General features: G+C 46.6%; 1 protein-coding gene across 3 annotated transcripts; it reads right to left on the reverse strand.

Annotated features, from left to right (window-relative positions):
• Nucleotides 1–39: 39 nt before the first annotated feature.
• On the reverse strand, nucleotides 40–11,369 carry RUSF1 (RUS family member 1). Of its 3 annotated transcripts, XM_081885414.1 has the most exons (15): nucleotides 10,530–10,671; nucleotides 8,876–9,044; nucleotides 7,834–7,911; nucleotides 7,413–7,527; nucleotides 6,421–6,466; nucleotides 5,833–5,865; nucleotides 5,089–5,194; nucleotides 4,419–4,520; nucleotides 4,229–4,299; nucleotides 3,847–4,031; nucleotides 3,389–3,446; nucleotides 2,689–2,759; nucleotides 1,455–1,613; nucleotides 872–949; nucleotides 44–327 (listed from the first exon to the last, which is right to left on the reverse strand). In XM_081885414.1, exons 2-15 carry the CDS (start codon nucleotides 9,023–9,025, stop codon nucleotides 233–235), a joined length of 1,347 nt encoding a protein of 448 aa, XP_081741540.1. In that variant the 5' UTR covers nucleotides 9,026–9,044; nucleotides 10,530–10,671; the 3' UTR covers nucleotides 44–232. The 3 variants fall into 3 exon arrangements, with proteins under 3 accessions (XP_081741541.1, XP_081741539.1, XP_081741540.1); XM_081885415.1 differs by lacking the exon at nucleotides 8,876–9,044 and having other exon boundaries at nucleotides 40–327; nucleotides 3,847–3,974; nucleotides 10,530–11,369; XM_081885413.1 differs by lacking the exon at nucleotides 8,876–9,044 and having other exon boundaries at nucleotides 42–327; nucleotides 10,530–11,364.
• Between the last annotated feature and the right edge of the window lie 786 nt (nucleotides 11,370–12,155).

Raw genomic sequence — 12,155 nt, forward strand, 5'->3', positions numbered from 1 at the left:
GAAATACTTTTAAACTTCACATTTATAAGAAAAAAAGGTTTATTTTTGTGTTTCCCTCTCACCCTCAAAAAATCAGGGAGGGAGCAGGTAACCTGCGCTCCCCTCCATTTTGGCATTAAAAACTCTGACAACCCCACGTGAGGCAGAGACAGCACCTCTGGCATCACTATGGCAACTGAGAGCCACTCTTTCCAAGGCTTTAGCAAGTTGCCATGTTAAATGTCTCTTGGAGTTAAAGGGTTTTCTTTTCAGGGATGGTCCAATCCATGCGCCACTCATCAGGGCCCAGAAGGTTCCGGTCTGTTACCCATCCTGCTGCCGTCAATCCTTGGAAGACACGGGTGGGCCCAAAGTGGAAGGAAGGGAGTCTTGTTCAGCTATAGCTATACATTCAATTAATTCTCAACCTACACTTTCCTACTCTCTGATACAGGACAATGCAGAAGGGTGAAATACAAGCAGGAGTGAACGGTTTTTTGGGGGTAGGGGTGAGGATTCTTGCAAGGAGAAACAGCATGAGAAATCATAAAAACTTCTGCAGTCTTTTTAAAGGACAGCAAGTTTCCACTCCTTAGGATTAAGTTGAAAATCTGTGATGGGCAAAGCCTGATAAAAGTTCTGAAATCAGAGCAGGGGTTCTAACAGGGGTGAGGTGATTCCCTTTCCCCAGATCTAATTAATATGCTATTATACTAATCTTATTATTATGTACAGCTAAACAAGCAGCTAGATGCAAATCTATTAAATTTTCATAACTTACCTAATTTTCATAACTTACACAGGTCGTGGAAATGTAGATTTGCTCGGTGCTGCATTCAAAATATTTATTTTTTAAGTAAAGGTCAGCATCTATATCACGACCCCACTGTACCTGCCAGGAATCTGGGAAATATTTTGTCCAACAGCTGATGTGTTTCAGAAATCGCAGTGCTGTCCTTATTCTCAGGTTCTGAATGATCAAAAAAGGGAAAAAAAGGAAGGAAATCAGAGCATCCTCCCTGAGCAGGGCTACACCAAGAAAAGAGCACAGCATATTAAAATGGGTACATTGTTCGCACTTGAGCTCTAGATATATGGTGGGCTCTAAAGGCAAATAAAATAAACTACCAAGGAGCAGCCCAATAGGAAGGGGAAAATCTGCTCCCCCCAGGTCCAGCACTCTAACCACTACACTACACCACCACATACCCCTCTGCCTGATTTCACACAGTCCTCAACCTGATTTCATGCAGGTGGCCCAAAGAGCAGAAATGAGGGGTGAGGGGGAGGAAGTGGGCCGTGGAAAAAGAGACACAAGAAGGATGTCCCGCCCACTTTTGGCTCTGGGCCCACCTGCCACTCTCCACAGGAGATTCTTCACCCGTGGAGATGCCAGAAATTGAAGGGGAAATCTGTGTGCCCCATCCCATTGAGCTGTCCTTGCTCCCCACTCCCCTTCCCTCCTGGTTCATCACCTTCACGAAGCCTACGCTGCAGATTCAGGAGAGACTCTTCCTCCAAGGCAGACGTTGTCCCGTCTTGGTACAGCAGGACTTCCAGGAGGAAGGCGTGAGTGCAGGCCTTAATTACATCCACGCTGCCTGCCAGTTGGTGTAGGAGAATGGAGACAGTCCCTGGGGATGGAGGGTGAGAGGTGGGACAAGGTCATCCTCATCGTTTTATTTGTATGCCGCCTTTCCATAGTTAAAACCAGTGCTTTTGGGGGGGGCGCAGGGGTACACATACCCCTAAACGTTTTGTGAATCTTTGTACTTTTGTCCATTTACTGTATTTATTTTTCCTTATTTGAACTATCAAATGGTGATTTTCTTGAGTCAAAATGAGAGCACCCCTAAACATTTTTTTTTCAGGGGGGAAGCACTGGTTAAAACTGTGCTCAAGGTGGCTTACAACGTGACGAGATTTACACCATTGCAAACCTAACAAAAGTAATAAACAATAAATAAAACACATTAAAAAGTACACAACCAAGTTGAAACAATTTCCACATAAATAATAAGATCTAAAAATAAAGATGCAGAAATCAATACCATTAACTTACCAAAAAAAAACCAACTTAAGCAATATCACAGCCTAAGAGTGTGTTCAGCAGTTTTTGTAGCTGGAGTCAGTCCTGTAAGGCAGGCAGCAGGTTTTCCAGGACTCACAGCCAAGATGGTGCTCAGTATCTCACATGCTGACACACCTTTCTACTAGGACCCCAAATCTGCCGCCAGAGGTTGCATCCAGACCAGCCTTTACTCTGGCAGAGAGTGAAGCCGTCAACTGGGATTAGGAATTCAGGACCAATTTGAAAAACAGGTAACTTTAGTTCATGGTCCAAACTTCACTGCCCCTTGAAATATCTATCTCTATTGTTATTGCTTCTGCTACTCCACTTTATACTCCACCTTTCTACATTAATATATGCTCTGAGGCTGACTGTAATCAAAATACAACAATCTAATAATTAGGGGGAAAATACAAAATAAAAAATGTGATGAAAAAATGATATATGTATGAGATTAAAAAACGACGACTCAAACTCATTTGCAACCTCTCTCTTTTTCATGCCACGTTGCCTCAGGCTGCAATCCTAACCCCATTTACTTGGGAGTAAGCCCCACTGAATTCAATAGAGTAGACAAGATTAGTATTGCACTCTTAATAGCCAGACACTTCATATATGCAACTTTCTCACCAACCCACCTGCTGCTCGGCTGAAGAAGATTAAGTGATTTGTGGTGTTCCCTTCAAGGGCTTTCTGGAAATCTGCAACTCTGGTCGGAGTTGGAAGAGAAATTCATGAATGCCAAAAAGTGATGCAGGTGTACCATGGCCAGGATGGGAAATTCAGTCTGAAAGACAAACCTCTGGGACTCCTCTGCACCCGGGAAGAATAAGTTTAGGCCCTGGGACCAAAGGCTGCATCTAGAAGCCTGCCTTTCAGTAAAATAAATGCATGGGGTTTTTTTTTACTTTTGAAATACATTACTTTTAAAATTCCTATGGATACCTTTTCCAGGTTATATTTACACATTGTCACTTGGCAACAATGCGGAAGTGATCGCCTCCCACCCTCTGGAATGCCTTCTCCTCAAGGAATTTGTGACACTTTCAAAAGTCCACTTATCCAAGCCTGTCCTGGACTCTTAAATGTTTAATTCTCTGTTCTGTACACTGCTCAGTTTTATTCATGATATGTACTTTTTCTGTTTTTAAACCAGATTTCTAGGAAATCTTATTTGATTATTATTGCTATTGTTTTCATCATTTTTATGCCATGCACTTGGACATTTTTAGTTAGAGTAAGTGGGCTGAAAAGCTTCATGAAGAAACGGCAAGCTTAGGAACAAATTATCTTCCAGAGAATGGAGGGTTAAAGGGGCACCTGATAGTTCTTACTCACCTGGAGGCCACAGTGTGGAGTGGTGTCCCAAGGTTCATCCTGAGCTCCTGCTGAAACCCTAGGCATGGGGGGGTGAAAAACCTCCGGGTTTTTAAGGATGCAATCCTGAGGGCCTTTTGCTGAAGTCCCACCATGTTGGCGAAACCAAGGTAGGTCACCACTGTGACAGACACGCTGGCCAAACCTTCCCTGACCTTGTACTCTTCAGATGTTTTAGACTATCTACAATTGGAGATGTCACTGAGGAGAGCTGAGTGAGCCATACAGAGAGACCTGGAGGACTGCATTTGGCTCCCCACCAAATGACCTGGGACATAATGTGACTGTCAGATCTATGGTCTCCCTCTCCCACCAAAGGATGGGGTGGGAGGGAAGAAGAGGAGACAGAAGGCATGAGCATGGCCAAAGCTCTCAGGCGGCACCACTCCTCCTTCCCCCTGGCACCAGAGGCTCCTTACCTGGCACCAGAGGCTCCTGAGGGTTGGCGAGAGCAGGGCCCAGCACTTTACCCCGCTGCAAAAAATGCCGCAAGACCAGGCGGAGCCGGGCACGGTTGAGGGTCTCCATGCAGACGGATCGTACCGCCCTATAATTGGCGTAGAGATGCAGGGCAGTGAAGAGGCCGTAGAGGGAATAAGTGAGGCTGAAGGGAAAGGAAGCAGAGAAATCAGAGAAAAGACTCACCTAAGAAAGGACCTTCTTCTGTCCCTCAGTGGCCCTTGCCAAACACTTCCATTCCTTCTATCCTTGTAAAACCTGACTCTTCCACAGCCCACCTCCCTACCTGCCACGCAGAGAGAGAGAGAGAGAGAGAGAGAGAGGCAGCATCTTTCCACTCACCGGAGATTGTCTGCTACAAGAGGAATGAGGAGGAGACTGAAGAAGAGGCCAGCTAGGTTCACCAGGGTTTCCTGGGTAAGCAAGAGAGGACGTCACCAGAAGGCAAATGGTAGGCCTCAGGCCTTGCACAGCCCTAACAAGAGTTGGCCAACGCATGCCTCATTCCATCCACACACCCTAGCACTCTCACCTGGCTTCCATCTTTGGCCGAAACATCGGCCATGTTGTCCCGCCGGGCCTGGTGCATGGTGAGGGCTGCCCGAGTGGCCCCTCCAGCAACTCCCACAATGCACTGAAGCAGAGAGAAAAATGGAGATGGAAGGAGAACAGAAAACTTTGTGGGTCACACACTGACACAACTACATACTCCTCCAAACAAACGACAGAACATGACACCATGAGCTCCTCAGCCGCCCGGGCTATCCACAACCCATCAGGAAAATTAGGATGAAAATGGACACCAAGCTTTGTCCCAATACTGGCTCACAGAAGCCTTAGGCCACATTTGCACCATACATTTAAAGCACTATGGTACCAGGTTAAACAGTGGCTTTCCCCAAAGAATTCTGGGAGCTAAGACCCCTGATTTTCCTCCCAGAGTAGAATTCCCAGGGTGGTTTAACAGCCAATCCCCAGTGAACTCTGGGAATTGTAGTTCTGTGAGGGTAAACTACAGGTCCCAGAATTCTTTGGAGGAAGCCACAATTGTTTAAAGTGGCACCATAGTCCTTTTAACATATTGTGTGAACGTGACCTTACAATAAATGTCTCACCCAGTTATACCCGCCAAGTTCCACTCCAGTTGCACATCTCAATTATCCCAGCATCTCACCAATCCCTCCTCATTTATTTATTTTTACCTTGAAGAAGCCACTGATGCAAACAATGAGAGTGAAGCATGCTGGGAATGCTGGGGCCAGGATCTCCATTAAGATGGCCAGGTCATTCAGGACATCAGCAAAGAGCCTAAGAGGTGGTTTTTTTTGGGGGGGGGTATTAAGTGTCAATCAAAGAGAAAACACTGACCCAGCAAGTGTCTGTCTAAGCAGAACACCCACAAGAAGGCAATTAACGACAACCTGGAATCTAAATATCCGTACAACACAAACTGAAATAATGTGGGACTGGTGTTATAAAATCATTTTATATCACAAATATAAACAATTACAAACCTGGCCTGAAATCACTCAACTCAGTAAAATAAGCCCAAACACATTTCACCCTTACTGTATTCCCCAGCAGTCAATAATATTAATACATACATATGTACACACAGAGAGAGAGAGGCATATATTTCAATGTATTTCAAACAGTTGGAGCCATCAGTGAAATTAATAAGTAAACACACACCAAATAAGGCTACTACTGGTCTTGTTTCTTATCATACCACGGATGGCCACATATGTGTGCCTGTAAACCAAAACTAGCACTCAAGCAAAGCCATAAACCGTCCTTCCAACTGGAACATATGTCTAAAAGTGTCCTAGCTAATGAACCAACAGAAAGTACAGTTGGTGATAAAGTACTGGATTTGTACCTAATTTTAGACATGCAGCTAGAGAGGAGGACACCTATGAAGTTGGGGTCAAAACACCCCTCTTTACCTCCATTGCTTCGCATCGCAGTCCAGTTTGCTCCTGGAAGATAAAAAGAAAATGGGTTAATGTGGGAAGGAGGAGGACAGGGCCCCACAGAGATCAAACTCAGAAAACAGCTGGTGGTCAGAATGTCAGGTTAGGACTGGGCAGAAGACCAAGGTTCAGACCCCCACTCAGCCACGAAGGCCCCCCTTTGCAACCTAGCCTACCTCATAAGATTGTTGTAGGGATAAAACTGAGGGAGGGGGTGTGAAATCATGTGTGCCACCTTGAAGGAAAGGTGGGATAGCAATGGCTTCTAGTCATGTTGGTTCTGTTCCATCCCCGCTGCTAGAGGCAGCCTGTCTCTGTGTACCAGTTCATGGGGGGTAGAAAATCTCAAGTAGGGAAAACCCTTTGTTGCTCTCAGGTCCTCCTTCTGGGCTCCCCATAGGCATCTGGTTGGGCACTGCATGAACAGGGGGTGGGACTAGATGGGGCTTTGATCCAGCAATGCACAGGAATAAATAAAATAGGATCAGTCCCACCCTAGCACATTTCCTCCTCCCCACCCCCCACTAGCAGCAACAACACAGGGCGGAAGGCAGGACTCACCCCTTACTCCAGGCAAAGAGAATTCGGCCCAGCATCCCAGTCCCATCTGAGGAAGAAGGGATAGAGAGCACACATCACTGGCTGCCACAAAGGGACAACTGGTCCACGTGAGATTGGAGGTTACAGGAAGCTGGCTCGAAACACAGTTTGAATCTGCAAGTTACAGGAGCTTCTTTTTGGAGTGGGGTAGAGACTGTATTGCTAGCAAGATGAGGAATGAACTGGAAATGGGAGAACAGTGCTGAGGGGGGTCACATTAACCTGAGTAGTTCTGGGTTCAAATCAAGATGAACAGATTTGGGGAAAGGCTCTGAGGGAGCAGTTTTACATGGCACATTTCCCCCTCCTGCTTGCCAAAACTTAGGCCACATTCAGCCATGGGCTCTATTGCATTAGATTTACTGTTTATACTGCTAGCCCTTCTGTTTCTAAATGTTCCTAAATGTTGTGGGGCAGTAAAGAGGGTTTGATTTTGTGGGCACCAGTAATTTAAGTGTTGTTTAAACGTTTACTAAACATTTATTGTTTAGGGACACGGGTGGCGCTGTGGGTTAAACCACAGAGCATAGGGCTTGCCAATCAGAAAGTTGGCATTCAAATCCCCGCGACGGGGTGAGCTTCCGTTGCTCAGTCCCTGCTCCTGCCAACCTAGCAGTTTGAAAGCACTTCAAAGTTCAAGTAGATAAATAGGTACCACTCCAGTGGGAAGATAAACAGCATTTCTGTGTGCTGCTATGATTTGCCAGAAGCGGCTTAGTCACGCTGGCCACATGACCCAGAAGCTGTACACTGGCTCCCTCGGCCAACAAAGCGAGATGAGCGCTGCAACCCCAGAGTTGGCCACAACTGGACCTAATGGTCAGGGGTCCCTTTACCCTTTACCTTTAAGCACTTATTTAAAGTTCCAAGCAAGCACCTTGAGCTGCTTCTAACTGTGGGAAAGGATCAGAAGAGGAAAAGTCGCAGAGGATTAACAGAAGGGCAAGTCCCACCTTTCAGGATCCAAGTGACAGTGGCAGCCGTGACGGTTGAAGCCTCATCCCCGACTCCCACCCCTTTCAGCACAGCCTGGGTGGCCAGAGTCCCTGTGATGCTACTGGCAAAGGCCTGGGTTGGGGCAGGGAAAAGAGAGGGGGGCAGTTAGGGCAGAACAGAGGAGGGCTTTTGCCCCACTTAACCACCAGTTTGAGACCTTCCCTTGGGCCTTCGATGTCCTATCCTGCCTCAAACCACACAGTTTCATCCAAGCCAAAATACTTCCTTTAAAAAAATACCCTCCACAGAACTGATGCCCTCACTTTCTCCAGCCTCTGATAATGAAGAGGGTGAGCAGGATGTTGGAAACCAATCACCCCACTGAAAAACAAACCACCCCCACCCCTGCCCCACCAGGATGGAGAATAGAGCCTTCACCTGCACTGTGTCCCAAATCTGGTAGGCCAGGTAGTCTGAACTCACACTTTCTGGATAACCCTGAGGTAGGAAGACCAACTGCAGGAAAGAGAATAGAAGTTGTTGTCATTGTTTTTAAATTCACGACCACTGAGACACATCTGTTTTGACTGTTGGAGTACTTCGGACTTGTTGCCACGTGTTTCCCCTCTCATCCCCATCCGAAGAGAAAAGGGTGGCTGTAGGCTCAGCAGCCCCTCTTCGATTTTTTTAAGAGCATTGTTTTTGCGTCCCAGAGATACGTTGCCTTTTATGCCCACACTTAAGGCCACACGATATGTTTCAAGCATTATGATACCCCTTTAACTGTCATGGCTTCCCCCAAGAATCCTATCCTGGGAACTGTAGTTTATTAGTGGTGCTGAGAGCTGCTACAAGACGCCTATTCCCCTCCCAGAGCTACAATAACCAGAGGTCGCTGGGAAGAGGGTTTGCTTGCTGAGCATTTTGAAAACATCTTTTCAGAGTCAGGGATTCTTTTCCTCTTTACCCTCCTTCCTGCCAAGACACAACCTGGCATAATACGCAGCACTCACTCCCATTGACAGATAACACATCACACCCAAGTTCTGTCCTACATCTGTTCCCAACCAATTTCCCTTCTTCAGAAACACAAATCATGCAGCGTCCATGATGCATCTGGTATCACTTATCCCTTTCTGCTCCCACACCTGACACACACACACAAACACACACCAAGGCATCCTTCATCACATCACTCCAGGATCTTCTTCCTAAACCACTATCACCAAACAGTCCTTCCATCCACTCTGCTAAATCTGTACTGCAAAAACACAAAGGGACAATGGACGTTTGTGTGTGTGTGTCCATATACAAACACACACACTCTCTCATATTCATATATATATGTATGTATGTATGTATGTATGTATGTATGTATGTATATACAGAGAGAGAGAGAGAAATTTAATAAATAATAATTCGCTTATACAACATTCAGGAGCCTTTTGGAAACACAAACCAACAGAAGCTGTTTTCTCACCATGAAGATCTCCCGTAGTGAACGGAATCCTTGATTTTGAGGTCCGTCTGGAATGCAGTCTAGCCTTCCATCAGGCAAGGCCCGGTAGTGCTGAGCACTGCGAGAGCCATAACTTTCCATACAAAGCGGCTGAACCCCCAAAGTGGTCATATCTCAAGCAGCTCCTAAGCTGTTAAGGACACACAGTGTTATTAATCAATTGTTAACTTTGCATTTGAGAAACAGAATATGTGAATTGGAATGCATAGGTTAGGACATGAGAACCTCAGGTCCAAGGACTAGATGTGGCCCTCTAAGCCTTTCTACCTGGCCCTTCAGATTGTCCTCGGGGCAGCCATGCCTTCTCCTGACTGGGATGTGTCCTTAAACTCTGATAAGGGCTCCCCCTGCACTGTACATTTAAAGTAGTAGCATACCACGTTAAACAGTCATGGCTTCCCCAAAGGAATCCTAGTAACTGTAGTTACAGGTAGGTAGCCGTGTTGGTCTGCCGTAGTCGAAACAAAAAATAAATAAATAAAAATTCCTTCCAGTAGCACCTTAGGTAAAGGTACCCCTGCCGGTACGGGCCAGTCGTGTCCGACTCTAGGGTTGCGTGCTCATCTCGCTCTAGAGGCCGTGAGCCAGCGCTGTCCAAAGACACTTCCGGGTCACATGGCCAGTGTGACGAAGCTGCTCTGGTGAGCCAGCACCAGCGCATCACACGGAAACGCCGTTTACCTTCCTGCTATAAAGCGGTACCTATTTATCTACTTGCACTTAAGAGTGCTTTCGAACTGCTAGGTAGGCAGGAGCTGGGACCGAACGACGGGAGCTCACCCCGCTGCGGGGATTCGAACCGCCGACCATATGATCGGCAAGTCCTAGACACTGAGGTTTTACCCACGGTGCCACCCGCGTCCCGACAGTAGCACCTTAGAGACCAACTAAGTTTGTTATTGGTATGAGCTTTCGTGTGCATGCACACTTCTTGCTGTAGTTTGCTAAGCATCCTGAGAGTAGCTAGGAGAGTAGTTGCAATTCCCAGAATTTCCTGGAAAATCCCAGTATTCTCTTTTGGCCTCTGCTTAAAACATTTTTGTTTGGCAAGCCTACCAGACAACATGTAGACGTTGATGTGTTCTAATCTTTTACCTCTGATTTTAATTATATTATAAATGTTACAGTTACTTGCTTTCTCACTGGCCTTACTGATAATGTTAATATTTCTTGTAAACCGCTTAAAGGTTGTATCACAATCAAGCGGCATATAAATTTTGCAAAATAAAACCAATAAATTACACTGCTTGCACAAAGTACTCAAGACAGCTTGCCACTTTACCGACACAACTGATCTATCCCAAAAGACCCCGCTAAGTCGTTTTCAGATGCTGGTTGCTTAAAAAAAAAAACCTTCCACATTTCAAGGCGTGTGCATCCTAGAGCATTATAAACAGAGGGAATCCCCAAATATTCAGTACAGGCAACCCAACCCCCTTTTACACCTAGCTCCTGGGTATACATACAGATATTGTCCCTTAAGCTCTACGGGGGACGCATCCGGAAGCCAGCTTTTCCCAGCAGTGATTGTTGACTGGCAGCTCTGACAGAAGCGTGGCTCCCGGATCTCTCTCCGGGGCTTGGCAAGGCACCGCCGCCCTGAGCCCAGCCTAACCTTTGCAAGCCGCCGTCCAGGCGCCACCCGCTCAGCGCCCAGATCTATTTCGCCAAGTGGCAGATCTCGGTTGCTCCATTCTGGGGAGGCTAGGGCTGCAGAGGATGCCGGGGGATAGTTGCAAGGGACTATGGGGGCTGTAGTTTTGGGTGGCATTGAGGCCTCTTCCTCTCCCTAACCTGTGTTCTCCTTCGTTATTAAGATACAGTAGAGTGTTTGCTTCTTAGGGAAGAAAAAGAAATCCGGAGGGGTGGCCATATTAATCTGTCACAGCGGCGCAGGATCTTGCAGGTTGTGGAAACTCTTTTAACAAATGTCTTACGGCGTAAGGGTTTGTGGACTAAGCTTACGATGCCAGCTGGCACATTATATAGATTAAAAGTTATACCGTAATTAATGCGCTCGGTAGTACAAGACTACTGTTAAATAAATAACAAAAGCCCTTTTTTGCGGGGGTGGAAAATGCATATTTACACGCACCCCGAATACCCCATCTCCAGGTTCTTAAGTGAAGTCTTATTCGCGAAGGTATCGCTGCTTAAAACGCTTGCAGAGGTACACAGATTTGGCAGCAGCTTTTCCCAGCGTGGATTCGGGGAAAGCTCTGCAGGGGAAAGTGCTGCCTGGCACGCAGCCGCCGAAGGCACAGGGGCTTTATAGGGGGAGAGAGAAAGCGGGCGCCTTCCGTTCTGTTGCGGGGCTGGAGCTGGTTCGTTCCCAGCTGACGCAGCAGTTCTTTACTGCGCGGGATTTAGCTGGAGAGAAACGAGGCGCAAAAACTCAACGCGAAAAGGAAGCGTTTCCTCCTTTACGAAATAGGCAGCCACGTCCTCCGGGAAGCACGTCCAGCAATCCGGAAACGCCGAGGATCCCGCAGGAACGACGGGAGGAGTTGCAACCCCGGTTCCAAGGAGCTCTGGGAAATGTGGTCCTCCATCGTTGCAGTTGCTGTCATGACCGTCCATAGAATTCTGCCTTTCTCCGAGTTTATTGAATCCCTTTTAAAGCCATCTAAGTCCACAGCCATCACCACCCCATGCGGTGGCAATAAATCCCACAATGATTTATTTTTTAAAAAAGAAGTGGAGAACGTTTATGCATACAATCTGCTGATTTCCATCTGAATTAGCAAGGTGCAATGGGGGACAACAGAAGAGATGGTTGGACAGCGTTCTTGAAGTGTTCTTGAAGCTACTAACATGAGTTTAACCAAATTGCAGGAGGCAGTGGAAGACAGGAGTGCCTGGTGTGCTCTGGTCCATGGAAGAGTCGGACATGACTAAACGACTAAACAATAATAACGAGCTACTTGATTTGTAACTGCCTTGCACATCACATCAAGCAGTCTTTCTTACCAAAATGCAGCCAGAGAATAATATTGAGAGGGGGAGCTGTATTTTCAATAGCTGCAACTTGCTCTTGTCACTGAAGGTTGTATTATCTCTGACAAGCAGAGTTGGGATAGATTTTTATATATAAGTTGTTTTTGTGGATGGGATCTTAGAAACAAGATTCTCCGGGGACCAAAAAGTTGTGGTATCTAAAAAGCAACAACAGCTCTGAGCTGCTTTGTGTTTTTGGCTAACAGGTGACTTCAGCAGAAACTCCTGGCCCTCGTCAGGGCCC

This window comes from Podarcis melisellensis (genome assembly GCF_964234715.1).
Source record: "Podarcis melisellensis genome assembly, chromosome: 13".
In the NCBI taxonomy this organism is placed as follows: Eukaryota; Metazoa; Chordata; class Lepidosauria; order Squamata; family Lacertidae; genus Podarcis; species Podarcis melisellensis.